The sequence below is a fragment of the Struthio camelus genome, chromosome 5 (assembly GCF_040807025.1).
Source record: "Struthio camelus isolate bStrCam1 chromosome 5, bStrCam1.hap1, whole genome shotgun sequence".
In the NCBI taxonomy this organism is placed as follows: Eukaryota; Metazoa; Chordata; class Aves; order Struthioniformes; family Struthionidae; genus Struthio; species Struthio camelus.
In genome coordinates, this window is record NC_090946.1 from 60832431 (window position 1) to 60847052 (window position 14622).

Genomic DNA, 14622 nt, shown 5'->3' on the forward strand with positions numbered 1-14622 from the left:
ATACATTAAAATATTTACCTATGTTTGCAAGTTCTTACAGAAGCAGGCTCAGGTAAACTAAAATAACGGAAATCAAAATTTTCCATATTAAAATTTAAAAATTAGTTAAAGATGAAGCTCACTCCTAAGCATGAGTTTAAGAATGAAGCCTTTAAAAAGGACTTAAAAATACGTAATAAAATGTGACAATATTTTTCATCTTTTCCATCTTACATCATACTGTGATTTTATGGCAGGTATCTGGGACTAAATGTACAATCTCAAAACTTAAATTGTTGAAAACAATAACATTTAAATAAATCACATGTACATACACCAGAGGCAAATATAGTCACATCCTTCCCACTAACCAAAGATAAATTACACTCAATTCAAACATGACTGGTCACTTCCAACTGAGAATCAGACTATCTGATATGAGCAGCTGTTAGAACAGGCTTGACAAAAGGCTTTGTTACTACAGAAGTTTAGAAATTCACATCCTTGTATTCCTTGATGTTCCACTGGAAGAAAAATATGGGGGAGGAGGGGGAAACATCACTAACCCTAGTTATTTTCCTGTTACTGCCTCTGTAGGGGAACGGCAGTGGGAAGCAGATAAGAAGTACAAAGTACTTTATGTTGAGACAATCAGAGAAGTCAAGGATTTCTTATTTGCAGCAGTGGCGATGACCCTATCTCAGCCCTTTTCCGTCAGTATTTTCATGGAGCAGTAAGTTAGCGCTAGAACCCAAAAAAGTGTTCTACCAACAGAAGTTTTAAAAAAGGTTTTTATGATTTGCATCTCATTGACTCCTACTGCCACAGTAACTGGAATTTCTCAAGCCCAACAAAACAAAGAATACAGCATGTTTCAGGCTAATCTAGAGATGTGTAGGAACCGATTGGCTAGCCAGAACACAGATTTTGATGGGTATCAGCAAACGAGTTCTCACTGCCTCTTCTTCTATAGGAATACGGATATAGGTGGGTTTTGTTGTTTTTTGTTTTTTCAGCATTAATCTAGAGTTTTGGGTTTTTTTTTTAAAACCTGTTCAACTACCATTTCTCATAAAATTATTAGGAATGAAGTCTTTTGAAACTTTGTCTTTTTCCAAATGCAATTTGATGGTTTTGTTTTAAATCAGTATGCAAGTTGAAAGGGAGTGTCAGGAAGAAAGCAGAAGTAAAAAGTGAACAGCATAGTCGGATACATCTGTACAAAGTAAAAAAAAAAAAATCTAGTTCCTACTTTTGAACTGCCAATAAAATGATAAAACACTATTTCAGATAAAACTACTTTCATTAGGAAAATAAACACACAATACAAAAACTCTGGCTTATTGAATGCCCCGATACATTTACAATGAATGTTAAATGACTACTGAAACCCCATATAGGGTTTTGAAAATACTCTCCTCCTTTCTTCTGACAGTCATGAAAGACAGTAGAAAAGAGTTACCAGTCAAAGAGCTACACAGGATCCAAAAATATAGAACTCCTGACCTTAAATAAAAAGGCTACTGTATCCTTACATCTCAATTAGTCATCAAGGTAAAAATCTAAGTCGTAAATTCCTGTGGCAGAGACTGCTGCCATTCTTTGCAAAAAGAATCACTTTAAATAGTATGTGTTTACAATTGATTGGCAAGTTAGTAATTCCCATGCATGGGATTATTGATTATATTGCATCCAATGTCTAAAAAAAAAATGTGCAAGTATGATCTACTTTTCTTACTTTACTGCACCACCTCATACAACAAGAAATCTAAAGTTGTCAAAAAATCAGATCTAAAGCACGATGGAATGGGGAATAAGAAAGCAAGTGTCAATTTACAAAAGTAATTCCACAGACCAGTATTAATGGCAACAGCTGATAAAAACCAGATCTTTTCTTTGTACATGGGAAAAAAGAAAAATAAATCAACCCATGAATTCATAGGCAACGGCAGACACTTTTTGGTTTATTAAAAATACGGGAAGAAAAAATCTCTGCAAAGCTCAGGCCACCTTTCAAAGGTACCTATAGAATAAAATCAGAAAAGCGTGATATCTGCTCTTATTTTAAAGGTTACTCCCTAATCTGGCACATCACCTACCATAAACATATGGAAAATGATTTACAAAGAAGAGTTACCTGTATGTGTGCTGTAAGCTGTGCTTTCTCCTTGTCCTTACGCTCTATGCATCTCTTTAGCTCTTCTACCTCTGACATTACAGCATTATGATTCAGCTTTGCTTTTAGCTCCAAAACGTGTTTCTCCAGCTCTTGCTTCTCCCTCTCATATCTTTCAGCTACTATAAAACAGTGGGAATAGAATAACATGCCAAGCAGACTTCTGGAAAATGATTTTTTCTTCCTCTCATTCTTCTTTGAGCATTTTTTTTCCTCTATTAGTGACTATTCCACAATTTTTGTTTTTACCCAACGTATTAGTGAAAAAAGGCAGTCTAATAACAGTCTACTGGATGAGACAGTACTTCTCTGCTTACTGTTATCCAGTCATTTGGGTCAGGGGGACAGTCCCCTATTTTTAGGGGGAAAAGGGCAAATAAAGAAAATAGCAGGGAGAAAATTCTGGTGCCAATGAAATTTTGCCACAAATTTCAAGGTCAGGATTTATACCACAAAAATAATACCTCCTAATTTGAAAGTCATTATTTGTGACTAATACCTCTACAACATTATACTTATTCTCATCATGAACTTTTACTGGAAATTTCTATATCTGTACCAAATTTCCTCAACTGGCAATTCAAAGAACTTCAGATAAATATTTCTGCTGGAGGCAAAGAAAATCTCAGTCTGTATTCTTTTCACGTATTTTTGAAGAAATAGAGATAATGCAGTAAGAAGAAATAAGTGCTTAAACCTTCATTTCTCTCCATACATTTTAATAGCTCCAGTACAAATTTTTCTTTGTTCATGTTTTTATTGCAATTTTACCATTATAAAACAAATGGAAAAATTAAAAGATGCTTTCATTAAAAGAAAGATGTCTTCTTACAAATAAATTCACTTTTAAGCTAATAGAGTAACACTCGAGTGATTGAAGATAAACTCTTAAAGTTATAACCTTTGTTACATGTCTGAATCTAAGTCATGTATGAAATCTATTCATTTTCCAGTTCTCTGTATGAGTCTTGTAAAATGGGGAGTTCTATTTTAATAATCAAGATAATTCAATAGTTGTAGTATGACAATATAGAAATAAGTCATTAACGAAACCAATTAAATATTCACTGAGACCCTGGACTTAGAGTCCTATTCTTCTATTATCTTGAGTAATACATTTCTGCGTTAACCAGGAGAAAAAGACTTTCTTTAACGCATTTTGATTATGTTTGAAAATTTTAAATACAGATAAATACCTAGCTAGGTAGTGAAGTCCTGTCTAAGGCTATAATTTAACAGGTAATTATACAATGAAATAGTTAAAAATGTTTTTCTTCTAAATATCATGAGTCGTTTTCCAAAATTCTAAGATACTGCAAAGAAAAGGACTGACTGAATCATAGTGGATTAGTCTTTACCTCTCTGGAATACGCTGTTACTCCTTAGAAATCCTGCCAGAAGTTCAGAGGTCTTATTAGTTATGTAAATGACTTTTGCTTTGATTTTCAAGATGGCAGAATTTAAACTGCTAATGGATTGAAATGTAAAATTCCCTCAAATTTGGTATTTTAAAAATATTTCAAATGTTTTCGGCTGTAAAAATACTATTCACTCTGCTGAAATTGTTTCTAATAATCTTAATTTGTTTTAAGCACACAAATTAAGGTATTTTATCCTCAGTTTTAGTTCTCATTGTTTTTTATTTGTTTACATTCAGATATTGGTACTAATTTAATAAAGCTGAAAAATTAATCTACTGTTTTAGTTCAAACAGTAGAGGAACTGGACTGAAACTTAAAACAGAATCAATTTCCAGAGTAAATAACACACTAGTGCAAAATGGGAGAGCTGTACCTGTTCTAACTCTCTTGTCATCTTCTTGTTCATCATGGTAGCTCTGGCGATGCATAGCAACGTTTGAAATTCGATGCTGCAACTCTACACGATCTTCTTCTGCTCTCAAGAGCCGGGAACGAAGATCCTCAATCTAAAACATAGGTACAAGTATGAAACGTTCAACAAAATCAGATTATGCACAATAAAACAAAAAAAGACTACATATAGGTAATATTCTATAAATAAATCTCAAGAGTATTCCAGATGGTAAATAAAAGGAGGTTGGGTCGGTTCCTAGTTGTAGGCCGAACAACTATTCAAAACGAAAGAAAGCATTTTAGCTCATTAGGTTGACAATGGTAGAGTATTAATTTCTCTAGACCAAACCAGATTCTACCATTTTACATGTTATAACTGTCTTTTTATATTGCATAGCCAGTAAAAATATCTATACAAATTTGGCAAACAATATATATTATGTAAATTTTGCTCATTAAGCATACAATATCAATATTCCTAAGATATATAGGGACTTTTAACATTTTTCCTTTCTTCATATCACATACAGTCTAACACAAAGACTACGTGCTGCACAATTCTCTTTAAAGAAAATATGATATGCTAAAGCTGAATTAAAAGAAAATAGCTCTTAATACACATTGCATCTCTATTTGAGAATGTATGCAATATACTATTAAATTCTATGCATGATGAGTTAAGTTTAAAACAGTAGCATATTCAACTCAAACATGTGCCAGATACTCAAATCGAACAACTAATGCTAACAGGTTTGTACGCCAGTTCCTCCCACTTACTTCAATTTCCCCCCCTGCCCCCCATAGCTTCTCTACAAGAAGAAAGATTAGATACATTTAGGAAAATAGTTACTTTTCTAATGCTATAATCCAGGTTCCTGCATCTTCTAAATTCAGTCACATCTACATCAATACGCATTGTTTGGAGCACTTTTTAGACAGCTTTTCAGAGATGTTTTATTTTCCTAACATGATAATATACAAAACAACAAAAGTTTCTGTCACCAAGTTATCCAAAGTCACCAACTAACTATGGCATGCACTCTGCAAAACAGAATTAATTGCTAACACAGAAGTTGTGTTAAAACACAATATGAAAGATAGTTACAAATTATGTGTTTATGTACTTAAACAATACCATCACTATTTAAAAATTGTAAAGTAGAAAAAGTAAAATAGAGCTCAGTCCATGTATTTTAGACTCCTAAACCTTTCTTTCTGTGTTTCCTTCCTCCTTCCCCAAAACAATGTTATCAGAGTATAAGATAGGAAGATAAAGCAGGATGACTCACACCTAGCCTAGGATGAAAACGTGAGGATTTTCACCACACAAAAATAGCTACCTGACGCAAGAGAGCTTCTCGACTGCCTTCTGATTGATCCAACTTTTTCCGGGACCACTCCAATTCTTGCTCAAGCTTTTATTACAATAAGATGATGAACAGAAAAAAAGCAATGTATGCATCATAGTACTAAATCACATTTAATCCTATCACAAATTAAACAGTATAAACATCTATTCCCAAATAAGTTACAGTATACATAATATCCTTCTTTATCAAAAATTTTAAAGTAAACATTTACATATATTAAATCACTGCCATACTTATTTGAATTTATATAATTCAAATTTAACTTAGAGCCTATAATTTTTTGACAGTATTCTGTATCACACGAAGAAATAAAATGGTGTATATATAAATATAAAACAAAAGAGAATCAAAAAAACTGTTACTGGGTTGAAAATAAAAGAAAGGAAGAGAGAACTAAAACATTTTACTATCATTGACCTCAGATTTGGGGCATAATTTCAAACCCAGAAAAAATGAACATGATATAATATTCAAAGCCTTTGTTACATACTTTATTCATTAAAATGTTAAAGATGACATGTGTTGGTAAAATAGCATAATTATATACATTCTGTACATAATTATGTACACTTTGTGCTCTTTTGGAGGAATTTCTTCTTGTGTAGGAATTTGTATTTGAATTATTCTAAAAATTAAGAAAACTGATAAATTGAAGTGTTCAGAATTCCAAACAACTAGAATCTTTCCTAACATATAAAGTTAAAGGAGTTCAGAAACGTGTAATCACAAGTAATCAGCAAATTGATATACCATTTCCGAAAACGGAAGATATGAAATATTTCCAGTGAATTCTAACATAAATAGCTCAAAGACTGTAAATATGCACATGGAAATAAAAATATGCTTTGATAGAGGAAATTGTTATTGCAGAGGTAGCAATCACGATGAAGATATTGAGAGGCTGACAAACAGGCAAGGTAAATGAGATTAGCATTAATGGAATGTATAGCATAACAGAACACTACATAGATGGTTTAGCTTAGAGGGGTAAAACCTTGAAGGTATTGACCAAAGAATTAAACTTGTAAGAGAAAAAACGACAGTGAAAAAGTTCCATAAACAAAGAGCAATATGGCCCTAACAACTTACAGGAATAGAAACATGAGCAATATCATTTTCTGCAAACAGGAAGACAGCAACGTGGCATCAAATAGTTTAGTTAGAGGAGTATTTAATAATAACCAGGGTGCACAATAACAAAACGAAAGTTAGCTGCAGGGACAGGGGAAAGCTGTATCTTTTGGGCTGCTGCAAAAGAAGTAACAGCAGATGCTGTACAAATTTAGCTATAGGGGACAAATCAGAGAACCAAATCAAGGGTAATTCCCAAGCCTTAAGCTTGGGTATCTGGCAGGATGGCACAGTTAGAAGTAACATACTATAACTAAAGAGCTTTGGAGGGAAGATGGTAGTTCAGCATAGCTACATTCAGAGTCTAATACAAAAAAGCACCTTGTCATATTAAAGAGTAAAGCAAGTTTTACCCTGCTGATTTCTCCATTAGAGAAAGAATACACTATAATATGACACTACATACATTTAAAACTAAATAAAAGAGGAGAAAATTAAGTCTTACTTGGTTCTTCTCGCTTTCATATTTCACAAGTTTATTTTTCAAGAATTCTTCTGTTTCTTCTGCTTTAGCATCTCGTTTCTTTAAAGCCTTTAAAGGGAAAAAATATACTGGGAACATCACTGTAAAAGTTAGAGAACGCTTCTTTATAAGTCCATTAAAATGAAAGAATCTGCTGATATATTTAAGAAAAGATCTAGAGTAGTGCTTTGTGAATGTGTTTTATATTTCCAGATAAAGCTAACCTATATTGTTATAAAAAAAATATAATCCAGCACATATATAAACACACCCATGCACAGAACTCTGTCAAAAAAAAAAAAAAAAAAAAATCAAAACTAGCATTAACATCCTTCCGATCTATAGAGCTCCACACATTGAAAGCTGACCCCAGACATTGTGAGATGAAGGAATAAGAAGCACCTAGAGACAGAAGCTGTAAATATACTAAATCAAAAGGACATGTCTATTTATATATTGCACCAGTAGTAAGGAAAACATTACTACAAGGCTGTTTTGGAAGCCCAACTCAGAAATTCATTTTTATATGAATCTGGACAGATGCTTAGGATTGCAGTGTTAAGATAGGATCAACTGATACATTCCTGATCAAAAGTTACTGCCTTTGGGGTGCCCTATTTTGGGGAGTCAGGAAAAGGGCAGGCAGGCAGGAGGGAGAAAATCTGTGGGGCTAGGTTATCAGAATTGTCAAATATTCTCCCAGCTATTATAAGCCCTTTTTCTATCCCCCTCAAACTGAAGTATCAAGTCATCTATGTACATTTGCCAGAGCATCTTGCAACAATAAAATCACCCTGAACATCAGTTTCAAAAAAATCTTTTCTCCCTCTAAAAACCAGCACTATTTTCAGAACATCGCCAGTCACTGGCAAAGGAATGCACTAGACATCACAGATATTAACGATATATACAATTTGCAACACGCACAGAGTCCGAAGTTTGGAGAACTGAAACCATAACAATGTCATTGGCTTGTCTTAAATATCTGTTAGAAACTCCAGCTAGCAGATTACTAGCCAGGCTGATACAATCTGCAGCAAATTTCAGTAACTGTGTTAATTACTCTTTTCTCGGCTGCGCAACATGACCAAGCATTTTTAGCACTCACCACAAATCAGTTTGTTAGTGATCCTAGCTAATACCTTTTACTCTCATCCAATATCATGAAGCAGAGGTACATCTATCCTTTCCAGCATTACTTGCTAAAACTACAGCAGGACAACAGAAACATACAGCTTTCCAGAAAGAAACGTCTTCTTTACAGGCTATAGACTTCACTGTATATGGAAGAAAGATTTCACTGTATCAAAGTAAATGGCAAAATATCAACCTCAGGAAAGTCAGGCATCAGCTTCAGACAGTTTGCTTTTAAAAGCAGTTTTGGAGAAAATAAATGGATTTGCGCACTTCTCTGCATTACACCCTCATTTCAGAACACATGGGGTTTCAATACAGTTTTGCCTACTCTCCTGCTTGAACAGTTTATATTAAAATCTGAGAGCATGGAAGATATTTATTATAATAGAGCCACTGAAAATATTATGCTACATAATGAAAAAGTGTTTTGGTCTTACCGATTCATAATCGCATATTGCAATATTACAACATATTTAAGATATTTGTCTAATCATTCATTACAGACTCAGGCCTACTTTTCCAGTTAACTGTAACTGCACACAAACCCTACACACTCCCACTTAATCAAAAAAAGTTCTTGGGAAATCCCCCCAAAAAGCTACAGGAAAAAACAGCCAAGAAAATCAATACTTCAGCTAATGCTGTTATTGCACAATGATTTTTTTTTTAATGACTAGATATATCAGTTCAGAACAGTCTATTGGAGAGATATGATGCCTACTAATTGCAATTTATTTTCATTTGTACTAGACAAATTAGAAGCTGTTACATACAGTCAACTGCATGTCAACCTTATTTTCAGCCCTAAACTATTTACCGATATAGGACCAAAAACCCATCACGACTTTATGTGCAGAATTTGGGATCCCAGCATCACAAGGAAAACATTAAAGCTGAGGTGGAATTAGAAATGCTGAGAAATTTTTCAAAGATTTTCCCTACTGATAGCAAAGGCTACTTCTCTGCTTCAGTAACGCATTCCAATCCACAGAAGAAACCACAGAAGCCAATACACCATCTCAACTTATCAAGATCACTGAATGATATTTAGGCCATTAAACAGTAATAACTTCAAATAGAAAGGCAATCTTTCATACCACTGATACTACAATTAAGATGCTCACTTTTATTTTCTGAATATAGTAAAAATAGCCCATAACCATCTCACTTTTAAGAAAAAATAGTTTTATATATATGAGAGAGTTGAACTACTTCACAAAGAACATGCTGCTGCGATAAAATTAAACATATCACACATGCACTATTTCAACTACGAAATGCTGCTTTTCCCAGGAGGTGTTAGATAGGTAATCTGTAAATCAATGAAAATGTCATTAAGGAACAGAAAAATTTGGTCAACCACAATTAGACAAGTATCAGCTCTTACTAATGATTCAGAAACCACATTTGTACAAGTTAGTTCTATACTTGCTCTGTTTCTTACACTCCTTAAACAATTATCTCTTATTGGCTTGTGCCTATATTGTTTTTTTCCACTATAGGTTTCTCTGTGAAAATCTTATAACCCTCTCTGGGAAAGGAAGTGCTATATAAAAATAAGAGACCTGGAGAGAGTCAGTCCGCTATGAATTCTTTTATTTCATTTGTTTTCTACAAGGAAGGGGCTTGGGGGGGGGGGGGGGAGGGGGTTAAAACATAATACCTAGGAAGAGGGAAGGGGATGCTGAGCAGAATGGTCCAACAGCCCCTGCCGCTCCCTGAAGGCATCCAAGCAGCCAGGACACTGGGGAGGGGAACTCTGCCTGACCACACTAAGGGACCAGGGAATGGAAACAGGCCTACTGTCATGGGGATTTCCCCATCAAGGTCCACCCCTCCCCGCAAAGGCATAGATGTCCAGGCTGGCCAGGAAGAGGTTGACAGAGAGGTTACGTGACTTGGCAAGGCCTCAGAGAGGGGCAACAGAAGTGTGAAGGGGGAAAGCACAATCAGAACCTCAAAAGGAAGCTGGGGAGGGGCCACAAGCTGGCACATTTAATATATATGTACATCAGGGTCTTCTTGCTGCAGAAAGGCCACAAGTAAGATGGCCTTGAGAACCATGCTACATATAATATATACACATACACTTACTTAATTATAATATATACTATGCCATATATAATATATATTATATGGTGCCTATATATAACACATGACACATAATATGCACAATTTGTATTATATTCACTATTATATAGTATATATTAAATAGCATATAATTTTAGCATTCATAAATTTTATATGTATTTTTTATACATATAGTATGTGTGTGTATAGATATGTATGTATTTATATACACAGGTACACACACACACACACAAACATTGTGCATGCCACCACACCACAGAGTATCTTCCATGTTATATCCCTGGCAGGCCACAGAACCAGTCTGGAGTACAAACTGGCCTGCTGGTGCTCCTCAGGCTCTCTTGGTAGTAAAAGGTCCTTTTACTTGCAGGAGGGCGGGGAAAGGGAGAACATGCTTGTAAAGATGTCTCCATGGCATAGTTTTGGGATGGACCAGCTGGATGTCACACAGCCTGCTTTGATGGTCAGAAATAGACTATGGCCTATGACAGGCTAGATGAACTTTTGATTCAACCCAGGACAGCAGTTCTTACAGGTTTTTTCACAGAGTTTACCAGCATGAGATACTATTGCAACATAACATACGTGGTATACCACAGGCCACTGTACCTCATCCACACACAGTACACATAACTACAAAACTTCACTTGGATAAAATCATTCAGTCCTTGCTAGACATACGTATAAACAAAAAACTATATGGGGAAAAACAGGTGCTACAAATGCCTGAGGCCTCTGTAACAACAGTTCTCATTCTTTTTCAGCTAATGAAAATTTTCCAAGAGAGATGCATATTTTCTACTGCAACTTTAAGCCTACTAACTTTTTAGGTATTTTTTCCTAATAAAAATAGATGATTTGAAAGCAGCCAACAGACCACAAGTTGAAATTTACTCTCTGGCAGTATAAGATTGAACAGTGAAATAGATTCATACTGGCAGAAGTAAAGAAGCAGACCAACCTCATGTCCTACTTCAGAATAAGGGAAAGCATACCACATCCAAACCCCCATGAAAATTCTTTCACTAATTTGCTACATTAGTGAGCTAGCTTGGGTCCAAGTATGTTACCTAGACATACCACCAGCCAGGCATCTAAAGTTATTTCAGTGACAGATATGAATGAGACCAGGTTATGTTCTAAGACAGAGATGTGAGTCAAACTGCAACCAAAACAGAAATTATTAGCTGCAGGTGGCATAGCACAGAGCCAAGGGGCAAAATACATTATAGTGGTATCACTGATGCACTAAAAACATTCTGAAGGCGCAGAACATAGATCAAGTTTGTCTGAAAAGACCACAGAGATAAATAGAATTTTCAAAAACATTTTTGACCACTGGTCTACCACATCCTCTGTTTAGTCTCTAACATTTGTCAGTCTCCGCTTCATAGTATGTGCGGTGGGGGACAGACAGAATCTGAGTATCCAGTTGCACACAGAAAAAGGAAACAATGCTCCCTGGTCTGTCAAAATTATCAGCTTAAGACATAACTATAGTTACCGCCTTAAGACAGTTAGTGTTCAAAACATTCTCTAGGTGAACAGAATCATCATTAAAGTGTGCAACACATGAACAGACACACTCATTTCACCAAAATTCAAGACCAAGTAAGGCAACTAGCAAAGCCATCCAGGATATCCACTCCATATAAAAGCTATTTTTAAAAACAATATTTGATCTTGTTTTAGAAATCAGACATAAAAAAAACACACAAAAAAAATGCGCCTTCATGTTCAAAATAAAATATTGAAGAAATACTTTGTTGTCTATATCAAAACAATTATGAGAGTCTTCCAGTAATCCATATATACATGTTGGTAACACTGAGAAACAAAACAACAAGATCAGCATATTATTTTTCCCTGCTAATCAGAGAGAGGTTTGGAACAGGAATATAGAAGAAAGTGAACATGCACTATTCACACTAATTTCAGGTTTGTTGTATAACCAGATAGAGTTTAAATACTCCAAAAATCCACACTAACTCAAAAAATATAAATACTTTTCTGTACATTTTCATATATCTGCCTAGATGCAGCACATAAACTACTGCTTCAGAATAAATAATGTAAAATTCGACGCTAATGATGTAAAATTTTATATGGCAAGTTTTCTTCACAGTCAGTATATATCCAAATACCATCTTCCTTTAATCATCAGTCTATGATGATAATAGTAGAATACAAATAAAAAGTTTGCACATCCTATGTCATACAGACAGAGACAAGCCAGACAAAGAGAAAGAAAGAAACAAACGTTTCATCATGTTCAGTTAGACCCTGAAAATGTATAGTTTAATGGTTACAGTTTAGGAGAAATGCTCTCCTAGGATGGTAAAATAGTGACAAGTAGTGGTCACCTATGGGCACTGCACTGTCCTTAAAAATTTTAACATTTAAACCTCACAACATTTTTTAATTAAAAAAAACTGCTGATTAAATCCAAAAAGTAAATTTGATTTTGATTTGAAAAGTATAAAAGGCAACAAATGAAACAATTGCCTCATTAAATAGCCACAACTGCTTTAATTAACATTCCTTTGTAAATCATTCAGGCCCTATTAAGTGATGGGATTTCACAACTCAGTCCAAACCCTACCCCTCTTCCAGTAATGTTACTTGAGAAGTATCTTAGAGAAATAAAAAAGGATAGAAAAAGACTTTAGTAGAACATTAAATTCATACAATGATCACCACAAGACTGAGGCCACAGACAAAGCTAAGAGTCTAACTCGTAATTCAAAGTAGAAAGCAGAGGAAATGGAATATCAAAGTAAAAACTTATTTTTAAAAGTGATACAGAAATATGCTTCACCCAAATAACTGTTTCAGCAATAAGTTTAGATATTTCCTTTCTTTGCACTAGAGTATGCAAAGTACACATAACAATATTTAAGTAAAATGTTGTTGAATTATTTCTAGCACGTAGCAACTTAAGCTACAGAAGTCTACACCGTGTCAAGGTAACATTTATCTATAACAGAGATTACTTGCTGATACTTTCCTCACTCCTTACTATTCAAATACACTTCCCACACATCAAGCTCTCAAATGGAAAGCTTTCTACTCTTAATCAGTAGCTGCAGATGACATGCATACTCTCCATTCTCCCCTTTCATTTGTACAAATAAAGAACCACATGTGCACACTCCCCAATCTTAGAGTTCTCAGAGAGAGAGCAATCTACAGTAGAGGGCAGAGGAAAAGAGTGGCAATTGGGCAAACGAATGTCACATCTCAAAGAAATCCTGTTAGTGAAAGCAACATTCCATTCTTCAAGTGATTGTTCATACTGACATTCAGATGGGTGACTCAAGCATGCTGTTGCAGAGTGGAAATTAAAAAAAAATAAATAAAGACCAGCACTGTCCAAGTTAGTGTCATTATCACAAATAATTGTTATTAAGCAAAATTAACAAAAAACTAAATTGCTACCACTATCCCCAAGCCTTCTTGCAGAGAACCAACTTGCAGAGAACATATATTACAGAGTTTACTGACTTGGGTTCCATGCTTTATCCCTAAATGTGCCCACACTTCACTAGTGAAGGACAATTAATTTACTGGAAACAGCTTTGCTGCTTCCTCTGATGCTACGGATGCTTCAGGCCAAATGGAAGGACCACAAAGGAAAGAGCCGACCAAAAAGCCAAGCAACAGAAAAAGGCAGCTAGCCTCGCCCCATATTGACTGCAGATGAAAATATTTTTAATGAACACAGTGCCCTCCAATAATCTTTGAGTGGTTGCATGCTTGTATTGATATACAGAATGAAGAGATCCATATTTTCAGGAAGAGATCCATATTTTCCTCAACATCATCTCAAGAGGGTTCAAAGCAGAGCGCTAATGATACCCTTGCAAACTTTTGTAATCAGCTGAGTTTTGGAGAACTATTAAAGCAGTTATTTCACAAATAAGGAAGAAAATTAGCAAAGGTATATACTGTGTTAAGAAGCTGGTGCTCTGACCGTATAAGCAAAGTTTGATGGATGCATACTTCAGCTGTAAGATAGTCAAGAAATAAGTAAACTACCACAGTGGAGTCTGAGAATCTCTCTTGAAACTTTCCTCGCCTATCATGCAATTTTTGTGGCAAATGCTACCATCAAGTGATAGGTGATCCACAACAGAAAGGTAAAACATTAGTTATTTTACCTAGGATCTGATTATTCTTATCAAGAATTTTATTATTTTATTTTTATTAAATACTTACTTAGCAGACTTTGACAAGATGGCCTAGCTTAAAATATAGGATATAAACCATTTCTCATGTTTTTTTTTTTTAAACTAAGCGGTTTTTCTAACATTTTTGGTCAAAGATCTTCAATACCAGATTTAAGTTTGTAAATATTTTACAGAAAAATAAGAAAAAAACCTTCGCAAAATAAGTCAATTCAAGAAATCATGTTGATGCAAGCAATGAACAAATTGACAAAAGCCAACTAGTACTCAGCTT

General features: G+C 34.7%; 1 protein-coding gene across 18 annotated transcripts in view; it reads right to left on the bottom strand.

Annotated features, from left to right (window-relative positions):
* CEP128 (centrosomal protein 128) overlaps nt 1-14622 on the bottom strand; it is a 136370-nt gene that overhangs the window by 97496 nt on the left and 24252 nt on the right. For 15 of the 18 annotated variants that reach the window (XM_068946707.1, XM_068946697.1, XM_068946699.1 and 12 more), the window contains 4 exons: nt 6916-7002; nt 5310-5384; nt 3950-4082; nt 2117-2277 (listed from right to left, as the gene is read on the bottom strand). In XM_068946707.1, coding sequence (XP_068802808.1) covers nt 2117-2277; nt 3950-4082; nt 5310-5384; nt 6916-7002 — 456 coding nt within the window. The remainder of the gene's footprint in view (nt 1-2116; nt 2278-3949; nt 4083-5309; nt 5385-6915; nt 7003-14622) is intronic. The other 3 variants (XM_068946702.1, XM_068946704.1, XM_068946703.1) reach the window with 1 other exon arrangement.